General features: G+C 70.1%; 2 protein-coding genes across 2 annotated transcripts; one reads left to right on the top strand and one right to left on the bottom strand.

Moving 5' to 3' along the window:
* Positions 1–247: 247 nt before the first annotated feature.
* Positions 248–7,124, bottom strand: MSL1 (MSL complex subunit 1). The gene is given in 9 exon segments (XM_074162924.1): positions 248–881; positions 963–1,035; positions 1,186–1,310; positions 1,557–1,624; positions 1,893–1,957; positions 2,725–3,110; positions 3,391–3,614; positions 6,539–7,075; positions 7,077–7,124. Coding segments are annotated over 9 exon segments (1,617 nt in total). The 3' UTR covers positions 248–790.
* Positions 7,125–14,787: 7,663 nt separating this feature from the next.
* Positions 14,788–20,649, top strand: NR1D1 (nuclear receptor subfamily 1 group D member 1). The gene is made up of 8 exons (XM_074163101.1): positions 14,788–14,815; positions 17,281–17,610; positions 17,714–17,802; positions 17,898–18,042; positions 18,708–19,168; positions 19,305–19,490; positions 20,131–20,341; positions 20,450–20,649. Exons 1-8 carry the CDS (start codon positions 14,788–14,790, stop codon positions 20,647–20,649), a joined length of 1,650 nt encoding a protein of 549 aa, XP_074019202.1.
* The last annotated feature ends 985 nt before the right edge of the window (positions 20,650–21,634 follow it).

The raw sequence follows: 21,634 nt of genomic DNA, 5'->3' as shown, positions 1-21,634 counted from the left end.
AGGTACCGGGCTGATGGCGGCACCACCGGGGGCGGTTCCCTCCCTCCCCAAGGCCCCAGGGCCCCGGTGGGACCCCCGGCGCCCCCCCTCCCCACAGCACCAAGCTCTCACAACACCCAACCTCGCCAACCTCAAAAAAACACTTAAATTATAAAAAAAAAAAAAAAAAAAAAAACAAAACAACAAACACCAAAACAAAACCACCTTTAAAAAAAGAAAACAAAAAAAACAAAAAAAACCCAAAATTGTGCGTATAGAAATTCTATTTCACAAAAAAAAAAAAAAAAAGAGAGAAAGGTTTTGTTTTTAAACTCTCCCCCTCCCCGACCCCCCCCTTACAGCCCCTGGAGAGGGGGGAAAAGCCCAGAGCGGGACCCCGCTCCTCGTCCCGCTCCGACACCAACGGCTCCTTATCCCCGTTTCTAACCAAACCTAACACGAAGGCAGCGGCGGGCAGAGCCCCGGCGGGACGCGGCACACACACACACACCCCCCGGCACAAAGGCAAACGTCCAAAAGAAACCCCAACGTGGGCTGCAGAAGGGCAGAGGCAGCGAGGACGGGCAGGACGGGGCCAGGGTCTGCCCGCTGCCCCCCCCGGGGCCGGTGCCACCGGTGGGACACCTCGGACGGGGCCGCCGGAGGATAAAGTCCAGAAACATGTTGCAAAACCCAAAAAGAACAAAACTGGGGTGACGGAGGAACGAAACCATCCGGCAACGAGAAGGCAGGGAGGGCAACGGCCATCGGCACGACCCCGGCGAGACGTGCGAAACTCCCGGTGGCTCCGCTATTTCCGGCAGGTCCGGTGCGGCGTCTGCTTCTTCTGCATCTCCAGCCGGCAGCGGCTGCGCTCGTCCAGCCAGGGCAGCTCGAAGTTCCTGCGGGCAGAGCTGGCGTCAATGTGGCACCGTCACGGCCCGGCACCGTTCCCTCCCGCTGCCGGTGACACCGGTACTCACTGTGGGGTCAGTTTTGGCAAGGGCCGGCCAAAGGCGACGACGGGCAGGTAGGGGGTGATGAGCAAACTTTCCACTGCGGGAGAGACACCGGAGCGTTACACACCCCCTGCTGCAGGCAGGGCTCCCGCCTGCCCCCCAGCATCCCTGCCTGCCCCCCAGCACCCCCCGCCTGCCCCCCAGCACCCCCCGCCTGCCCCCCCGATGCCAAGCCAAAGGCACTCACCATCATCTGGCTCAGGGAAAAATGAGGTAACTTCAGGCTCCGACTCCTGAATCCCTTTCCTTTTGTACATTCGGAGCTGCAGCCGCTGTAGAATTCGCTGTTCCCTGATCCGCTGAATGTCCCACCTGGAAAACACGGGGCCCCAGGCACTGAGAATCCGTAGGCAGGGAGGGGACAGGCACCTCCACCCCCCCCAGGGAGCTCAGGGGGCTGCAGCGATGTGGGACCATCCCTCCTCCAGCAGAGTTTCTGCTTCCCATCCCCAGGGCACTTCCCTGCGGACCACCCGCTCTGCCGGGCATCTGTCGTGGTTTTGGCCAAATTTACTAAATCCACCACCCCCGGGCCCCCATTGCCCTCTTTGCTCCCACCTTTTCCTTCGTTTCTCATCCAGCTCCAGCTTCGCGTGCCGTTTGGAAAAGACGCTGTCGTCCAGGTTCTGCAAGGACAGAGAGGGATGAGCGTGTCCATCCGGCACCGGGAGCCGGCAACCGGAGCCACCGCGGCCCTTCACCCCCACCCCGGCGCTCCAACCGCAGCCGGGATTTCCCGCACCCGTTTACGCTGGACATGGGGACAAGATGCCACCGGCCCCGGAGTGAATACCCCGAATCCGCTCTCCTGGAGCGGTGAAACAGCTGGGAAGGAGCCTGCGGCAACCCCAGTTCCGATGGCGGCCGCGGCACACACCGGGATGGCACACGTACCTCCAGGATGTCCGAGGGGTTGGGGTCTCTCAGGGGCTCCACAACATGGTCCCTCCAAGACGGAACTGCAGGGCAAGAGGCCAGGCTGTTACCCCGAGCTCCATCCCCACCGCCCCTCCCCACCCCGTCCCTCCCTTGGGGGGGCGCAGCGCGGCCTCCCCAGACCCCCATCCTGAACCAGGCTGGGCGACACTGCCGGGGGGGTCCCAGGGGAGGCAGAGCCAGGAGGGCGAGCTCGTCGCCATCCCCCCCCGGCCAAGTGCAGAAGCAAACCTGCGCCGCTCCGAGAGGAGACGTGCCGAGCTCCCCCTGTGCCGGGAAGCTCGGCATCCGGCGTCTGCCACGGCGGAGCCCGGTGCCGGCCATCGCCACGGGACCCCCGGGAGGAGACCAGCCGGGAAGGGGCAACTGGTTGGACTGGTACCAGATTGAAGGAACCTGCGCGGCGCAGCAGCGGCACAAGCCAGAGACGTGTTTCCCAACCGCCAACGGGAAATTGCTTCACCCCTTGGCCCAAACGGGCGCGAGGGCTGCTCGGCAAACCGGGTGGCTAATGGTGAGTGGGGCCGGCAGCCCTGCCCGGCACGGTGGCAACGTGCCAGAGGAGGGCAAACTGGGTGATGTGGTTCGGTAGAGCCCATCGCCGGCACCAGGGCTGCTACCGACCGCCGCGGGAGGAGCCGGCGGCGCAGCACGACCGGCTGCAGCTCTCCCACCGTGACCGGGACTCTGCCCTTGGCCAGCTCGGGGGTGAGGGCACCGAGCCCCGCTTGCTGGGCCGCTGGCTCTGCCCCACGGCCCGGCACGCTGCGGCGGGGTCTCCATCGCTTACTTGCTACAGTCTCCTCCTTCTTTGGGGAGGGTTCCCGCAACGGCAGCGGCGACGGGGGCGGCTGGTGCCAGCGGCACAAGTACATTTCGGTGGTTGAGAGATAGGGCAGGTCGTCTGTCTCGCTGCTGAAGAAGCCCTTCTCCTTGGGGTGGGCGCCGGGGCCCTTCGGCGGGGCCGAGGCTCGGAGCGGGGTCTCCAGGAGCGAGCGGGGTTTTTCCGGAGTCTCTTGGCTCCGCAGTTCTCGTTTACAAACAGTTTCGGACAAGGAGCCGCTCGATTCCTCTTTCCCCGGGGAGTGCTTTGGAGTTTTACTCTTCACTTTTGAGAACTCGGACACCAGTTTTTTAACGGGCGTCTTCCTCTCTGCACTCCCAAACGTCGGCTTCCTGCGGGAGGAAGAGGAGCTCAGCCGGGCGTGCGGATCCTCGCCCCGCACCGGGGTTACCAGCACCCCCAAAATAGGGCTGCTGTGCCAGGGACGGATGGAGGCAGATTTCCCAAGGCTTCCCCAGCATTTTGGGACCCCACACTCCTCGCCCACCCCCAGCCAGTGCCAAGCAGCCTCTCGGAGCAGCTCGAGCGCCAGCCCCACGGATGGAGGGTGAAGCCATAGGGAAAGCGTCCCCCCCCCGGCCCCACACAACCCTCCCCCCAGCACCCTCTAACCTTTTATGCCCTTTCCCGTTCCTGCCGTAGGGGAAGTGCTTGGGCTGCAGGGTCGGGGGGGGCTCCAGCAGGTCCTGGGGACACTCCAAGGGCAGTTTCTCGCACGCCTCCGCCTCCGGCTTCTCCTCCACCTCGAAGCCCTGGAAGATGCGGTGCTTCTCCCGCTCGCTGTCCTTCTTCACCAGCTGCACCCGCCTTTCCATGCGCTCGATCCGAGCAAGGAGCTGCAACGCAAGGGCGAGGGCTCACCTCGGGGGTGTGCTCTGCGGGGAGCGGGGGGGGGGGGGAAAACCCTGCCCGTACCCCCACTCCAGGCAGCTGCCTGCACCGTCCCCTGCCTGCACATCCCTTCGGCAGCCAGGAAACACATCGGGAAGAGCCGACCTGAGCCATCACGGAGGATTGCCCCGGCACAGGCGGTGCGGGACCGGCGCCACCCGCTGCGGTGCCCTGCCTGTGCCCATCCCCGCATTCCCCTGGTGACGCTCGGGGCGCGGGAGCCCCTCAACTGTGCCCAAGCTGTCCCCACTCAGCCGGCACCGCAGGCTTCCCAGCGCTGGGGGGTGCCATGGCCGATGCCCACCCTCGCAGAGGGGTCGGGAGGCTGAGGGCAGGGTCTGTGGGCATCGCGGGGCGCCATGGGCACCGCACCCCGGAAAGTTTAACGGCGGGGGCCACAGATGGCCAAAGGGCCCAAAACGGCCACTTGCTCCCCGGTGGCTTCTCGCCCCCCCGGCTCTTGCAAACCCCGCATGTTTTGAGGAGAGATTTGGGGGTCCCAACCTCTGCCGCATCCTCCCCAGGTGCCCCAGTTTGTAATTAGATGTGGGCTTCATTAGAAGGCCAGCACCCGACTGGGTGACACCTGCCCTCCGTCACCCGTCCCCCAGCCCAGCAGCCATATGGAGCTGCGGGGGGGGTCCTGGCACCCCCCGGGGATGGGGCTGCGGGGGGATCCCAGGCTCGGGGAGGGGGGTCTGGGAGCAGCCCCCGCCTGCCCGGTGCAGCCGGGGTTGGCCTAGCTGCGGTGAAGCGTCACCGCGGCCCTGCCGCAGCGGCTCCTCCATGTTGGCGGCCGCGGCAGGCGCCGCAGGGACGCGGCATCGCCGGCTGCACCACGTGGGGCGGCTCTTCCCTCCGCAGCCGGGGCCACCGCAACCCCCGGCACTGCAGTCCTGGCGCGCGGGGGCTGACGGCACGCGTGGGGCAGCGCACCCGCGGGGGGCAACACGCGGCATCCATAGGGCAGTGCAGGCAGGGTATATACGGGGGTAATGCATGGCATCCATAGGGTGAGACACATATAGGGGGCAATGCATGGCTTCCATAGGGCGAGATACACATAGGGGGCAACGTACGGCATCCATAGGGCAGTGCAGGCAGGGGATATATAGGGGGCAATGCACAGCATCCATAGGGCAGTGCACATATAGGGGGCAACGCATGGCTTCCATAGGGCAGTGCAGGCAGGGCACATATAGGGAGCAACGCATGGTTTCCATAGGGCGAGATACACATACGGGGCAACGCACAGCATCCATAGGGTGAGATACGTATAGGGGGCAATGCATGGCTCCCATAGGGCAGTGCAGGCAGGGTATATATGGGGGTAATGCATGGCATCCATAGGGCAAGGCACATATAGGGGGCAACGCACAGCATCCATAGGGCAAGGCACATACAGGGTACACACGGGGGGGCACACAGCACGGGCAATACCCAGCGATCGTGGGCCCCCCCCGCGATCGTGGGGCCCGGCAGGAGCCCTGTGTGGCCGTGGGGGGGGTCCCCTCGTGCCTCCCCCCCCCGCCGTGGGGGCGGTGACGCGGCTCCTTCACGTGAGCCCGCGGCGGGGCGGGAAGGCGCCGCTGGCCCTTTAAGGCCCCCCCCGCGGGCCCGCTGCCATGGCGACGGGCGGCGGCCCGTTAACCCCCGCCGGCCCGCCCCGCCCCGGGCCTTTGTGCCCCCGCCGGCCTTTGTCTGGGGGGGGGGCACCGACACCGGGGTGTCCCCCACCCCCGGGGGAGTCATAACCCCCTGGGTGCCTGGGGGGGGACCGATAATCCCTTGGGGGGGGGGGGGGGAGGGGCATGGCCATGAACTCCTGGGGGGACAGGGAGGGGAGCGTTAAACGCTGGGGGGGGGGGGCATTAACCGCCCGGGGAGGGTATTAACCCCCTGGGTACCGGGGGGGGGGGACTGATAACCCCCCCCCGAGGGGTATTACCCCCTAAGGTGTAGGGGGGGGGTACTAACCCCCTGGGTGCTGGCGGGCAACAGCCCTCAAGGGGGGGCGTTAACCCGTGGGGTGCCACGGGGGCAGCATTAAACCCCAAGGGGGGGGGGCGTTAACCCCCAAGAGGGGGGAATTAACCCCTGGGGTGCCATGGGTGGGAGGCATTAAACCCCAAGGAGGAGGGCGTTAACCCCTGGGGTACCATGGGGGGGGCACTTACCTGTGGGTGGGTGGAAGCCCCGGGTCACCCCTGGGTGCTGGAGGGAGGCCATTAACCTGGGGGGGGTTAACCTCGAGGGTTGGGGGGGGTTAACCTCGAGGGTGGGAGTTAACCTCGGGGGGGGGGGGGGGTAACCTCGAGGGTGGGAGTTAAGCTCGAAGGGGGGGGAGGTTACCCCGTGGGTGGGCAGGGGTAATCTCGGCAGGGGGGGTTAACCCCTTAACCCTACGGGGGGGTGACCTCGGGGGGTGTGTGTGTGTGTAAACTCGAGGGGGGGGTTAACCCCGTGGGGGGTGTGTGTGTGTTAAACTTCGGGGGGGGTTAACCTCGCGGGGGGGGGGAGGGTGTTAAACTCGAGGGGGGGGTTAACCCCACGGGGTGCGTGGGTGTGTGTGTGTTAAACTCGAGGGGGGGGTTAACCCCGCGGGTGTGTGTGTGTGTGTGTGTGTGTTAAACGCGGAGGAGGAGGGTGCTAAACTCGAGGGGGGGGTGGTGTTAACCCCTCGGGGGGGTTGTTACACTCGAGGGGGGGGGGGGGTAGCCCCGCGGGGGGGGTGACCTGGGGGGGGTGGGGTGGGGGGGTTAAACTCGCGGGTAAACTCGAAGGGGGGGGGGGGGTTGGGAGTTAACCGCTGCCGTGCCGCCTTCCCGCCTCCCTCCCCCCCCCCGTACCCCCCCCCATCCCGCCGTACCGTGTCCCGCTCGGCCTTGAGCTCCTCGATCTGCCGCTCCTTGGCCTGCAGCTGCTGCTGCTGCTGCTCGATGAGGTCCAGCTGCAGCAGCAGGATCTGCCGCAGACAGGCCGCCTGCCCCGGCGAGCCCCCGCCGGCCCCCATCCCGCCGCGCCGCGCTCCGCTCTTCCACTTGCCCTCGGCGGCCGCCGGCGCCGGCGGCGGAGCAGGAGGAGGAAGAGGAGGAGGAGGGCCCGGTTCGGCGGGCCCCGCTCCCGGCCCCGCCGCGCCCTCCCCGCCGCCGCCGCCGCCGCCGCGCCCGGGCAGCACCGCCTGGTAGCGCGGCCGGGCGCCGGCATCCCCCGCCCCGGCCTGCCTGCCGCCGGCCAGCGGCACCAGCCCGGCCCAGCGCTGCTGCTCCGCCGCCACCCCGCCGCCGCGGCCCTTGTGTGCCCCCAGCGGCGGCGGCGGCGGCTCCCGGGGCCGGCGGGGCGGCGGGCGGTGCGGCGCGGTGCCCTCCTCCTCCTCCTCTTCCTCCTCCTCCTCCTCCTCCTCCTCCCGCCCCCCCCCGCGGCGGCTCGGCCGCCCGGAAGGCGGTGGACCTCATGGCCGGGCCCTGCCGCCGCCGCTCCGCACCGCCCCGTTACCGCCCGCCGACGCGGCGCAGCGGCGGCCGCCACCGGCTGCGCCGTCCGGGGGGCGGCGGGGCCCCGCCGCCATCAGCGCGGCGCATCCCCCCCCCCCCCGCCCGCCCCAGGCGGCGGCGGCGGCGGGGGCCGCGGGACACAGGCTGCCCCCGCCGCCCCCCTCCCCCCGATGCGGGGCCGAGCTGCGGGACCGCTCCACGCAGGGAGGGGGGGATTAGGGGGCTGGGGGGGGGGGGGGCGCAGCCGGTACCGGGGGCGGGTGGAGGCCGGGGCCGCGCGGCGGCCCCCGGTTACCTTTAAACCGGGCTCGGTGCGCATGCGCCGGCGGCGGGGAAGGTGGGGGGGGGCCGAGACCCCGGGGGCGAGGAGCGGGGCAGGTCTGAGCGCGGGAGGGACCGGGGGCAGCCCCCACCCCCGGACGTGGGGGTGTCCCCGCCCGCGGACACGCCGGTCCCGCGCGGGGCGCTGCCCGGGGGGGGGGGTGGTGTTGGGACCGAGGCGGGGGGGGTCCCGGGCCGGTAGTTGCGGGGCGCGGCCGCCCGGTGGCTCCCGAGCGCGCGCAGGGGTCCCCCCACAGCCCGCCCCCCCTCCCCCCCCCCCCCCCGCGCGGTTCCGTCCCGCCGCCCACCGTGGGTTTGGGGGGTCTCGGCCCGGCCCCACGGCGAGGGGACCCGGCGGGGTGCGGGGAGCCCTTGCCCCGGGGGGGGGGGGGGACGCGGACCCACCGCCGCGATCCCACCCACGCAGGGGGACCCGGGGAGGGGGGGTCCAGCTCTGCGGGGACGGGTTTGTCCTGGTGAGCCGGGCTCCGCCAGTGCCCCCCCCCACACCGTGTGCACACCCACACCCCCACCCTTGTGCACCCACAAACACTCCCGTGGGGACTGCAGCCCCCCCGTGTACACACACACCGTCCCACGAGAGCTTTAGCCCCCCCATGTGTACCCCCTCCCAGTCCTGTGTGGTCTGCAGCCCCCCCGTATGCACACACACACACACACGTGGGGTATGCAGCCCCCCCAGTGCACCCCCACACTTCCCCGGGGGGCTGCAGCCCCCCACTTATGTACACCCCCGCTCCCACGGGGTCTGAAGCCCACCCCCTTGTGTACGCCCCCACCGACCCCCGCGGGTCTGCAACCCCCCCGTGTGCGCACACACCCTCCCACAGCGTCTTCAGCCCCCCCAGTGCACCCACACACGCTCCTGGGGGTTCTGCAGCCCCCCCCCCCCCCCCGTGTGCACACAAACACATGCACACACGCACACGGGGTCTGCAGCCCCCCCCGTGTGCACACACTCCTTGGGGGTTCTGCAGCCCCCCCACGTGCACACACACACACGCACACACAGCCCTGCAGTTCCTGGTGTACATGTGCAAGCGTGCACACACACACACACCCCTGCACCGCCCCCCCCCAGAGGCTGCAGCCCCAGCACGCACACGCATGTACACACGCACAAACACACACGTACACGCACCCCCCCGCAGTGAGGGGCCGCAGCCCCCGCTGCAGGCACACGCGCACCCTGCAGGCACTGCAGCCCCACTGCACACACGCAGCCCCCCCCCCCCCCGTGCTGCAGCCCCAGTGCGCACACGTGTGTGCGCGCACACACACACACACACGCACACTCACAGCGATCCTCCCCCTCCCCACCCGTTGAACCTTCCCCCCCACCCCCGCAGCATGGGGGACACACAGGGGACACGCGGGGCACGTGCCGGGGATGCGCAGGGGACACGTGGGGGACGTGCCTCTCCGCAGAGCTGCGCTCACGGAGGGCGAGGGGGGGGGGGTGTGTGCACGCAGGGGGGTCCCCCCGCACCCAACACCCCCCCCCCCCACTTCCATGAGTTGCTGGGTCCCCCTTTGCCGCCGCCGTGACCGGGCCACGCTGGCGGGTGCCACCACCAACACACCCCCCCCCCCGCCGTGAGGGTGCAGGGGAAGCCCCTCCGCTGTCCCCGCGAGTCACGCCAAGCCCTCCGGCCTGCTGCGCCTTCCCGCCGCGCGCACACGCGTGGGGCCCTGCTCGCGCACACGCCTGGCCACGCTCGCCCACGCGTGTCCGAGTCTCGGAGGGGGGGGTGTTGAGGGGGTGCTGGGGGGGGGGGATGTTCCCGGTGCCCCCGTCCCCGCTGCGGCAGGCCCACGTGCCGGCCGGGCGCCCGCCCGCACATGGCTCTGCAGCAGGGCCGCCGCGCAGGGAGGCTGCCGGGGCTAAAAATGGAGCAGGGCTCACATGCCAGCGCCACGTGACGCCGCAACCAGCTCGCCGGGATGGAGAGGGCTCCCTGCACCCGAGGAGGAGGAGGAGGAGGAGGAGGAGGAGGAGGAGGGGAGCACCCGCTCACATGGGCTGGCACAGACGCCAAACCGGCCCGGTGCCCCCAAAATCCGCTGCCGCCGCGTGCCCCCCTAACGGGGTGGAGGGCGGCTGGGGGGCTGCTCCACATCCCCCACCCAGCCGTGTTGTGGGGAGGAGAAATATGGGGCGACGGAGGCGTGGGAAAGGGGAGAGGGTTCCCCATCCTGTGTGCTTGGTGTGTGTGGGGGGTCCCGTGAGGCCGAAGGGGACCCCCGTGGACCCCCCGGTGCTGCCTCCGCGCTCCCCTCCCTGCAGCGGCTCGGGGATCCGGGGCCATGGGGCTGCAACGGGAACACAAACACCAGCAGGAGATTTATGGGGCTGCAGCAGCGCTGCCCCCCCCCTCGCCTGCACCCCTCCTGGCTGCAGCCCCACCTTGCAGGGGGGGGACACAGGGGTCCCCCCCACCCGCCCCAGCTTGTCCCCATGCCAGGGGCTTCCCAGACCACCCTGCAGGGTGACACACATTGGGGTCTCCCCTCCCCTGGGGCCCCTGCACCCCATCTGAACCCTCATATCCTGGCATCCCCCTGATTTCTAGATCCCTGCACCCTCCTAAAGTCCCTGCACCCCCAGATCCTGCACCCCTGCACCCTCCTGGGGTCTCTGCACACTCACGGGGTCCCTGCACCCCCAAATCCTGCATCCCTGCACCTTCCTCGGGTCTCTGCACCCTCCCTGGGGTCCTTGCACCCCCAGATCCCGCACCCTCCTGGGGCCTCTGCACCCTCTCTGGGGTCCCTGCAACCCCGGATCCATGCACCCTCCCGGGGTGCGTGCGCCCCTAAATCCTGCACCTCCCCGGATCTGGGGACCCCTGCACCCCCAGACCCTGGACTTCCTGGGATCTCTGCCCCCCCGACCCAGGTCTGCCCTATCATGCAGTGCTGGGGCGCTGTGGGGTGTCCCCACCCGCCGTGGGGTGCCCCCCCCCCGCTCCCCGCCCGGGCCAGGCTTGCTTTGTTTACCTGATTTTTTTTTCCCTTTCCGCAGGGAGGGGAAAGGCGAGTCCTGGCAGCGCGGAGCCACCAGCCCCGGCCAAGAGCCGCGGGGACGAGCCAGGGCCGCTCGCTGCCTTCCAGCCACGGATCTGCTGCATGGCAGGAAAACACCCCAAAACCCCGCAAGACCCCCAGCACCCAGCCCTGCCCACCACCCCACAACAGCACCGGGGCTCCTGCCCTCCCATTCTTCGCCATCGGTGGGACCCTGTGGGGCTAGAAGGGGGGCTCGGGGTGCAGGACCCCCCAGGCAGGGTGAGACCCAGTGTCTCTGGTTGTGTGTCGTCCCCCCCCCCGCGGCATCACACCTACAGCTGGGGAAACTGAGGCACGATGTGACACGGGGACGCAGCCAGACCCGGCGTCCTCAACCCCACGGGGATACTGCAGCCCAGCAGCGCGTTTGGAAGGCGTCCAAGCACGGGGGGGTGCTGGGGCTGCGGCACTGGGGGGGGGGGTCTGCACCCTGCCTGACCCCCAGTGCCCAGCCCGGGGAGGAGGGGGGTGACGGGCAGGAACAAACCCTTGTCCCCGGCAGAGACACCCCCCCTTTTTCCTGGAAAAGGTACAACAAGGTAAACAACCCGGCCAACCCGGAGTAAAAATAAATCCCTCTGCACGCAGGCGTTCGCCGGCAAGCGGAGCGCGCAGTCACGTGGCGTGGCCGCACGGCACCGCCGGCAACCCGGGCACCGGGGCACGCGGCCGCCGGCCCTCACGCCCACTCCCTGGCACCGCCGAGCTCATTCTTCAGCTGCCTCCTTCTCCCGGTGGGGGGAAGTGGGGTCCCCGCTGCAGGGGAGGGGGCTAGGGCCAGGCCCTCCCAGGGGGATGGTGAAGTGGGGGGACCTGGGCTTCAGGGAGGAGACAGAGGGTGCCAGATGGGGGGCATGGCACGGGAGGGGGTGGGGGCACAGCCGGCTGCTGGCCTTGGGCAAGGCCAGCGCCGGTGGCAGGGGCTGGGGTGACACGTGTGTCCCCCCGTTGCCCTGGGCAGGGCTCACCTGGCGCCTGAGCGCGGTGGCATGTGACGACCTTGGGACCTTGATGGGGGTTGAGGTGCCCCATCTGCGCCGCGGACTGGTTGGCACAGGGACAGCCGTCTCGGGGTGCATGGGCACAGCCGTCTCGGGGTGCACGGGGACCCGCGGGGAGCTCCCTGGGGCACAGCCCCGGCCTCTGGGAGGGTACTGGGGATGGCTCAGCCGTGGGGCTACCGAGGGTGCGGCGCAGGGCACAGCGGGCACGTGCCGGGCTGCAGCACCCTTCCACCCCGGTGGCTTCGGTGGCCCCTTCACCCCAGCCCTGCAGCCCATGGGACTGTCCCCAGCCAGTATCTCCCGTCCTGCTGCTGGGGTATCCCGGCTGCACCCAGCCTGGGGACCCTGCTCACGGCACCGGCCCACTGTGCCGGGGTCCCAGCCCCACAGCGGGACCCCAGAGTGGCACCCCACGGTGGGACCCCACGGTGGGACCCACAGGACTTATCTGGTTCCTCCCAGCCCTGCACCCACCCTGGGGACCCCCGGGGGAGCAGAGCAGCGGGGTCCAGCCGGGCATCCCTGTGCGGGGCCGGCTCCGTGCCGTGTGCCGTGTGCCGTGTGCCGCAGCACCATGCGCGGGGTTGTTTTCTGAGCGGCTGAGTCACGGCTAATTGTCACAGCCCAGGAACGTGCCGGGAGGGGAACGAGGCACCGTGTGGGGCCAGTGGCACCTGCACGATCAGGACAGCCTGGTCACAGCTGCACCACCGGGAGCAGGGATGTGGCAGCGAGGGCCCCCTGGGTCCCTAGGTGGCCCCCAGGGTCCCCAGGCCTCTGTGCCAGCCTGGCCCCACACATCCTTCCGGGAGATGCCAAGGTTTCTCCCTGCCGGAGGTGCCAGCTGCAGCATGGCCACAGCACCGTGCAACCGCCCGGTGACTCAGGGCGAGGGCACTTCCTGCGGGGTGACAGGGTGTCCCCACCGCCCCAGTGCCGTGGGGCGCCCCACAAGCCCGCAGCAGCCCCAGCACCCAGTGGGGGGGTCCACGGGGGTCCCCAGCCGAGGAACAGCCCCATGCACACACCAGGGACGGTGCCAGGGGGTCCTTGGGGAACAGAGCTCCGGTGTGTCCCCCCGCGCCGGGCACCCCGCAGGCTCCCGGCACAGCCAGGGCGCCCGAGGCCTCCCCTCCCGTGAGATTAGCTCCGAGGATTTCCTGGCGCTGGCACGTCTGTGCTCTGCACCTTCTCCTGGCTGGGGGCCAGGGCGGCACCCGGCACGTGGCACCCAGGAGAGTGCTGCCCCCCCCCCCCCCCCCCCCCCCAAAATCCACCTCCACCTCCCCCGTGGGGCCATGAGCATCCCACAGAGACCCCGGTGCCACCAGGCTGGGCTGGCCCAGGTGCAGTGACCCAGATCCGCTCGGTGGCTCTGCCCTGGCACCACGGCACCGGGCGCAGCACGTCGCTGCAGCCCCTGCAGCAGCCGGGAGCGGGGCCAGGCTGGGCTGCAGTGCCAGGCACGTGCCACGCCGGGCACCCGCCGTGGGCAGCGCGTCCCCCCGGTGGCGCTGGGGACATGGGGGGGGGATGTGGGGGAGGTGCAGCGGGGGGCTGAGCAGGGCTGGTTGGGCAGGGGTCCGGCTGTGCCGCGCGGTGGGGTGTGCTGGGGCTGTGCCAGGGGCTGCGCCGGGCACAGGTACCCCTGGCGTGGGGTGGCCTGTGGTGCCGGTGCCACACCGTGCCTGGGTGTCCCCGCTGCAGGGGACAGTGCCATGCAGGGTGACAGGGGTGCCAGTGCTGTGCCCGGGTGTCCCCGGTGCGGGGGACAGTGCCGTGCTTGGGTGTCCCCATTGCAGGGACCACGCTGTGGCAGGATGACAGTTGTCCCCCAGTGTCCCCAGCGCAGGGGACAGTGCCATGCTGGGTGTCAGGGGTGCCAGCGCTATGCCCGGGTGTCCCCAGCGCAGGGACCATGCTGTGGCAGGATGACTGATGTCCCCCAGTGTCTCCAGTGCAGGGGACAGTGCTGTGCAACTTGACAGGAGTGCCAATGCCATGCTCGGGTGTCCCCAGTGTGGGGGACGGTGGCATGCTGGGGTGTCCCCGTTGCAGGGACTGTGCTGTGCTGGGTGAGAGGTGTCCCCCAGTGTCCCCAGTGCAGGGAACGGTGCCATGCAGGGTGACAGTGCTGTGCCAGTGCTGTGCCTGGGTGTCCCCAGTGTGGGGGACAGTGCCATGCTTGGGTGACAGTGCTGTGCCAATGTGTCCCCAATTCAGGGGACAGTGCCATGCAGGGTGACAGGGGTGCCAGTGCTGTGTCTGGGTGTCCCCGGTGTGGGGGACAGTGCCACGCTTGGGTGTCCCCATTGCAGGGACCATGCTGTGGCAGGATGACAGTTGTCCCCCAGTGTCCCCAGCGCAGGGGACAGTGCCATGCTGGGTGTCAGGGGTGCCAGCGCTGTGTCTGGGTGTCCCCAGCGCAGGGGACAGTGCCATGCAGGGTGTCAGGGGTGCCAGCGCTGTGTCTGGGTGTCCCCAGCGCAGGGGACAGTGCCATGCAGGGTGTCAGGGGTGCCAGCGCTGTGTCTGGGTGTCCCCGGCGCAGGGGACAGTGCCATGCAGGGTGTCAGGGGTGCCAGCGCTGTGTCTGGGTGTCCCCGGTGCGGGGGACAGTGCCATGCAAGGTGACAGGGGTGCCAGTGCTGTGTCTGGGTGTCCCCGGCGCAGGGGACAGTGCCATGCAAGGTGACAGGGGTGCCAGTGCTGTGTCTGGGTGTCCCCGGTGCGGGGGACAGTGCCACGCTTGGGTGTCCCCGCTGCAGGGACCGTGCGGTACCGGGTGACAGGTGTCCCCCCGTGTCCCCAGCGCAGGGTGACAGCACCGCCAGCGCCGCGCCCGGGTGTCCCCGCCGGCGGTGCGGCTGCGGGTGCGGGTCCCGGCGGTCCGTGAGTCGCCCCCGCCGCGGGGGTCCCCCCGTTGCGCCCCGGTCTCCCCGGCGGCGACGCGGGGCCGGGGCCGCCGGCGGAAAGTGTGTCACTGGGGCACGAGGCTCTCCCCGGGAATCACATGGGGGAGGCGGCGGCGCCGCGTGCGGCCGAGTGCGCAGCCGCGGCCGGTGCCGGGCGGGCGGCGGGGCGGGCGGCGGGCGCACAACAGCCCTCGCCGGGCGGCGGCGCGGCACGGCTCGGCGCGGCTCCCTTCGGCTCCGGGACGGTCCCCCCCCCCCCCCTCCCGACCCCCGCATCTCCCGCGCCCCCCGAGGATGGCCGCCCCCGAGGCCGGCAGCACAGGTCAGTGCCCCGGCGGAGCCCCCCCAACCCCTCCCTCACCCCCCGATCCTTCCTCCTCCTCCTCCTCCGTGCGCACCGGGAGCGTGCGGGCACCGGGAGCGGAGTCCGGGAAGGGGGCACCGGGACCGCAGCGAGGGGGCTGCGCGCTGAGACCGCGAGTCGGAGGGGTCCGGACGCCGGGACCGGGGGGTCCTGCACACCCCAGCGGGCAGGATGCGCGCACCGGGACCGCATCCCGGAACGGGGCTCCTTCCTACCGGGACCGGGCGGTCCTGCATAGAGGGGTAAGGATCGGGCAGCGGGGCGGGGGCGTCCCCGGGAGGGAGGGAGGGAGGGATGCGCGCTGGCACCGGGGCGTTTTGGACACCGGGGCGACCCGAATACCGGCACCGGAGCGCTCCGGTCGCAGGGATGGAGACCGGGACCGGGGGGTCCTGAACGCCGGGACGCATTGGACGCGGGTGGTAGGAAGGGTGAGGATCGGGATCGGGATCGGGATCGGTGCACCGGGGGGGCGTCCCGGGCAGAGGGACCGGGATGTCCCGGGCACCGCGACAGGAGAGTAGGACACCGTGACAGGAGGAGCGGGCACCGGGACCGGGGTGTCCGGGGCACCGGAGGGACGGGCAGCGGCATCGGGGTGTCCCGAGCACCGGGACCGGGGGGGAGGACACGGGGACAGGAGAGTAGGACACCGGGACCGGGGTGTCCCGGGCACCGGAGGGAAGGGCAGCGGCATCGGAGCGTCCCGGGCACCGGGACCGGGGGGGAGGACACGGGGACAGGACGAGCGGGCACCGGGACCGGGGTGTCCCGGGCAGCGGCACCGGCGGGGAGCGCGGCGGGACCGGGTCAGCGGGGACCGGGCAGCCCGTGGATGGCGGAGGCGGAGAGGCGCGTGCCCGGGTCCCCCGCGCGGGGACGCGCACCGGGAGGGACGGGGACGGTGGAAACGGAGGCGGTGCCCCCCCCCCTCCCCCCCCTCTTCCCTCCCTCCCGGTCCCCCGCCCCCCCCGGCACGTGTCCCCCTCCCCGCCGCTGCCACGTGCGGAGTTTGTTTTCCCCGCAGCCCCGCCCCGCCCCCCGCCCATTGGCCGCCTCATGACATCATCGCTGCCCCCCCTCGTGACGTCACACCCGGAAGTGGGGGACGCCGCGTTCCACTCTCCCTTTCTAACCCCGAGGAGGGGAGGGGGGGGGGAGCCGTCTCCGTGGCAACGAGAAGGGGGGCGGGGCGTCGCGTCTCGGCCAATGGGGTGGGAAGGGGCGGGGCAAAGCGTGAAGGGGCGGGGCCGAGGGAGGCCACGTGCGGCTGGAGCACGTGGGGCGGCGGCGTGAGGCCGCCTGAGCTGGGGCGAAGAAGGGAGGGGGGGGGGGAAGCGGGGCGGCTGTTTAAGGAGGGGGGGGTCCCCAGAGGATCCCGGTGTTTTGGGCTGGGGAATGTCTCCTCACATCCTGCTGCAACCCCCTGGGGGGGTCCCCCACCCCAAAGCCCCGGGACCCCCCCCGTGGGGGGGTCCCGGGGCTTTGGGGTGGGGGACCCCCCCAGTATTTTGATGTCCCAGCAGCTGGGGGTCCCCAGGAGGGGAATGTATTGGGGGGGGGGTATAGGACCCACTGTCCCCGATTTGGTGACCCCCTTTGGAGGTGGCTCAGTGAGGAGGGTGGGGGGGGGGGGGGGGGGGGGGAGCAGGCTGGCTCCCATGGCACCGTGTGCAGCGGGCGACACATGTCCCCCCGGCGATCCCGTGTGTCCCCAATGTCGCCCTCCAGGTGGCCCGGAGCTGTGTGTCCTGGTGCTGCCGTGTGTTGGGGGGGGGGGGCGGACGGACGACACACACAGGGATGACAAGGGGGGGGCTGTGACCTCTGCCAGGGGCTGGCCATGGGGACTAGTCCCCACCTTTGTGGGGTTCCCCCCCACTCAAAACCAAGCCAACCCTTTTCTCCAGCCCTGCAGTGGGGGCTGCATCCCCCCCCCCGGTGTGGGCTGTGACCCACTCTGGGTGCCATGGGGGGGGGTGTGTGTGTGTGCGCCGTTGGGGCTCTGTCCCGACCTGTGGGGCTGGCAGTGGGGCTGTGCCACGGGAGCCTGCGGGCGGAACTGCCGTGATCCCCCAGTTACGGGGTTCCCAGCCCACATTCCTCCCACGGGCGCTTCCCGGAGGCCATGCCCGTGTCCCTAACGCTGGCACACACCCAGCCCACCCAGCTGTCCCCGTCCCACGTGGGGACGGCACCCGTGGCGGCTGGCAGGCGCGGTGCCTGACTCAGGGCGGGCGGTGCACGTGTGGCCACCCAGCTGCGTGACACCCATGGGTCCGGGATGCATCCGGGGTTCTTTCCCCCGGGGACCCCCACCTTGGGTGATGATGCTCTTCCCGGGGTCTCCCCCCACCTCGGTCCGGGGGAGGCTGAGCCCGGGGCAGCTCGCTGCATGTGTGTCCCTGCTGCTCTGCCCGCAGGCGGCGTGATCAGCTACGTGGGCTCCAGCGGCGCCTCTCCCAACCGCACCAGCCCCGTCTCCCTCTGCAGCGACAGCTCCAACAGCAGCTCCCAGTCCGGCTCCCAGTCCTTCCCCACCTACTTCCCCCCGTCACCCACCGGCTCCCTCCAGGACTCCCGCGCCTATGGTGGGGGCTCACTGGCCCCCCGTGAGGATGGCTCCCCTTCATCATCCTCCTCCTCCTCCTCCTCATCGTACGGCTCCTCGGTGAACTACCCTGGGGTGCAGCAGGTCCCCGTGGACGAGCGGCGCCGCAGCTCACCCAGCAAAGCCGGCAGCGGCGTCACCAGTGAGTGGGGTGGACTGGAGGGGCAGTGGGTGGTCGACCTCCCCCCCCCCCCCCCCCCGCGGTGGGCACTCCGGGACCCCGTTCACCCCCTGTCCCTCCGCAGAGCTGAACGGGATGGTGCTGCTCTGCAAGGTCTGCGGGGACGTCGCCTCCGGCTTCCACTACGGCGTCCATGCTTGCGAGGGCTGCAAGGTACCAGGGATGGGGTCGGGGTGACACGGAGCTCCTGCCGTGCTGGGGGGGACCCCGAGTGACACCCCTCCCCCCCCCCTCCCCCGGCCCTGCAGGGCTTCTTCCGCCGCAGCATCCAGCAGAACATCCAGTACAAGAAGTGCCTCAAGAATGAGAACTGCTCCATCGTCCGCATCAACCGCAACCGCTGCCAGCAGTGCCGCTTCAAGAAGTGCCTGCTGGTCGGCATGTCCCGTGACGGTGAGCTCGGCCCCGGCCCCCCTGGGACCCCCCCCCAAACCCAGGACCCCATGTTGAGTGCTGTACATCCTCCCCTCCCCCCCCCGGGGATGGGATCCCCCGTGCCCAGGGCTGCATGTCCCCTCCCGGGATGGGTGTCCCCCCCCCATGGTCAGGGCTGTACGTCCCCTCCAGGGTCGAGTCCCCTTGCGTGCACTGGGTGCCATGCACGCCCCGAGGGATGTGTCCCCCTGTCCCTATGCTCAGGGCTGTATGTCCCCTCCAGGGATGAGTGTCCCCCGGGGTCAGCACTGCCTGTCCTCTCCGGGACTGGTTCCCCCCCACTGTGCTCTGGGCTGTATGTCCCCTCCCCCCCTGATGTCCACCCTGTGATTAAGGCTGTATGTCCCCTCCAGGGTTGGGTCCCCCTGCCTGCACCGGGTGCCCCATATGCCCCATGGGACATGTCCCCCTGTCCCTGCGCTCGGGGGTGTACGTCCCCTCCGGGGATGGACACCCCCATGCTCAGGGCTGTGCATCCCCTCCAAGCCGGGGATGGGGGGGGGCAGGGATGCAGCCACATTCCCGGCAGCCTCCAGATCCCCCATCGCGCAGGGCTGGGGGGGGGGGGGGGGGGGAGTCACCATGCCCGGGCTGCCCACTAACGCCAGTGTGTCCCCCCCCAGCGGTGCGCTTCGGGCGCATCCCCAAGCGGGAGAAGCAGCGGATGCTGGCGGAGATGCAGAGCGCCATGAACGGCATGGGCAGCACCGCGCCGGGGATGCCCGGCCCCGGCGAGGGTCTGGCACCGGGTGGGGGCCGCGCACCGCCCCCCGGCCCCCTGCCGCTGGCCCCCCCCGCCTGCTTCTCCCAGTTCCCCCAGCAGCTGACACCCCCCCGCTCGCCCAGCCCCGGGGGGGCCACCGAGGACGTCATCGCGCAGGTGGCCAAGGCCCACAAGGAGATCTTCGTCTACGCGCATGACAAGCTGGGACCCCCCCCGGCCTGCGAGAGCGGCCTCCTGCACTGGGACGCACCCCCTGCCTGGGCCCCCGGCCCCCCCGAGCCCCGGCTCTGCCCCCCCGCCTACCCCGAGCCCCCAGCGCGGGGTTGCCCCTGGCCCCGCGGCACCAAGGACGTCCTGCCGGTGAGCACCCGGGGGCTCCCGCTCCCCCTCCCCGGGTATTTTTAGCCGCTAATCGCACTAATCGCCTTGTCCGTGCCGCGGCGGCGGGGCCGGGGGAGCCCCGCGGCGCCGGGCTGAGCCGTGCCGTCGCCCGCAGGCCTGCCCCATGAACAGCCACCCCCCCGGCCGCAGCGGGCGCTCGGTGCAGGAGATCTGGGAGGATTTTTCCCTCAGCTTCACCCCCGCCGTCCGCGAGGTGGTCGAGTTCGCCAAGCACATTCCCGGCTTCCAGGCCCTCTCCCAGCACGACCAGGTCACCCTGCTCAAGGCTGGCACCTTCGAGGTACGTCCCCGGGACTCAACGGAGGGCACGGTGCTCCACGGCATTGCACGCTGCCCCATAGACCAGCATGGAGCCCCACGGCATTGCACGCTGCCCCATAGACCAGCATGGAGCCCCACGGAGCAGCACGGTGCCCCATGGTGTGGGAGCCGTGGCATGGAGCACGGCCCAGCACAGTGCCCCACAGCCCAGTATGGTGCCCCATGGCATTGCACAGTGCCCCACAGACCAGCATGGAGCCCCACAGCATGGGCACCTTGCCCCTACAACATTGCATAGTTCCCCATGGCGTGGAGCCCCATGGCATTGTATGGTGCCCCACAGCATTGCATAATGCCCCACAGACTGGCACAGAGCCCCACAGCATTGCATGGCGCCCCATGGCATTGCACAGTGCCCCATGGCGTGGGAGCTGTGCCATGGAGCACGGCCCGGTACGGTGCCCCATGGCATTGCACAGTGCCCCACAGACCAACATGGAGCCCCACAGCATTGTACGGTGCCCCATGGTGTGGGAGCCATGGCATGGAGCAGAGCCCAGCACGGTGCCCCACGGCATCGCACAGTAGCCCACAGCACCGCAGGATGCCCTTCGGTGTGGCATGGTGCTCCGGTGCCAGTGATGCCGCGTGTGCCGCAGGTGCTGATGGTTCGCTTCGCCTCGCTCTTCGACGTGAAGGAGCAAACGGTGACGTTCATGAGCCGGACGAAGTACAGCCTGGAGGAGCTGTGGGGCATGGGCATGGGCGACCTCCTCAGCTCCATGTTCGAGTTCAGCGAGAAGCTCAGCGCCCTGGACCTCACCGACGAGGAGCTGGGGCTCTTCACCGCCGTCGTCCTGGTCTCGGCAGGTGGGAGCTGGGGCGATACGGGGGGTGTGTGTGTGGGGGGGTGTGTGTGTGTGTGTTTTCAGGGTTGGGGGGTGTCACCACTCTCCTGCTGACGCCCCGTCCCCGCAGACCGCTCGGGCATGGAGGACACGGCGTCGGTGGAGCAGCTGCAGGAGACGCTGATCCGTGCCCTGCGCGCGCTGGTGCTGAAGACGCACCCGGCGGAGACCTCGCGGTTCACCAAGCTGCTGCTGAAGCTGCCGGACCTCCGCACCCTCAACAACCTCCACTCCGAGAAGCTCCTCTCCTTCCGCATCGACGCCCAGTAGGGCCCTAAAGGACCCCCTCACCCCCCCACCAAGCACCCGCCACCCCTGTACATAGCACTGCGGGTGAAGAGGGGGGGGGGCGCGCGCCCACACACACACACGAACCCCCTGAGGGGCAGCACGAACCCCACGGCACCTGCTGGACTCCTGGGAGGGGGGGGCTGCCACCCCCCAAGTGGGCGCCAGGATCCCCCCACCAAATTGGGCACCAGTCCCACAGCTCCACTGACAGCACCGGCGGGGGGGGTGGGTGGGGTGTCCCCCCTGCCCCGGTCCCCCCCACTCCGGCAGCCAGCGGTGGAAAGCAGAGACTGGATCCAGCCGAGCTGGGGGGGGAGGGGGGGGTGTTTGGTTGGGTTCGGTTGTGTTTTTTTTTTTTTTTTTCATCATATATTTATTACATAAATATATAGTAAAATAGACCAGCAACAATTACCATAAAAATATCTTTCTTTAAAATCCTGACCAAAACACAAAAGGGTTTAAAATCGCACGTCACAGACTGTGATTGTCACGGAGCTCAGCGGTTCCCCCCCCGCCCCAACCTCCCCCCACCCCCGTCCCCCCCCCCAGACCCGCGCCCTACATTCAGCGACGCTGGCCGCGGCCCCCGCTGCCACCGCGGCACCATGCATAGTCGGGGGGACCCCGCGCCGTGCCAGGACGTGCCAAGCCGTGCCGGGACATGCCGGGGGGGCTCGACGCGGCCCTGGGCAGGGGGCAGCTCCGGGAGCCATGAGGTATGTGCTTGGGGGGGGGGGGGGGGACGGGGGACGGGGAACGCGAGGATGGGGATGGCCCGGAGGGGGGCTGGGAGGTGGAGGCAAGGGCGGGGGGGGGGAGTGGGGTGGGGGGCACCGGTCCTGCCCCCCCAGGCGAAGCCGGGGCTGATGCTGGACGTGCGATGGCGACGCGAGACGGAGACGAGAGGGAGCGGCCCGGGGGGGGCACGGGGTGGGGGGGGAGTGCGAGGGCGTGCAGGGTG

Source organism: Numenius arquata, chromosome 23, assembly GCF_964106895.1.
Source record: "Numenius arquata chromosome 23, bNumArq3.hap1.1, whole genome shotgun sequence".
Lineage (NCBI taxonomy): Eukaryota > Metazoa > Chordata > Aves > Charadriiformes > Scolopacidae > Numenius > Numenius arquata.
Note: the sequence above shows the minus strand (reverse complement) of the source record. Positions and strands in the feature narration are given on the sequence as shown.

Bases quoted from the DNA above. Each gene is read 5' to 3' on its own strand.
- NR1D1 (XM_074163101.1), top strand. From the start codon at position 14,788: ATGGCCGCCCCCGAGGCCGGCAGCACAG. The intron at 17,611-17,713 runs GTGAGTGGGGTG...GTCCCTCCGCAG, and splicing joins AGCCGGCAGCGGCGTCACCA to AGCTGAACGGGATGGTGCTG. The intron at 20,342-20,449 runs GTGGGAGCTGGG...CCGTCCCCGCAG, and splicing joins CGTCGTCCTGGTCTCGGCAG to ACCGCTCGGGCATGGAGGAC.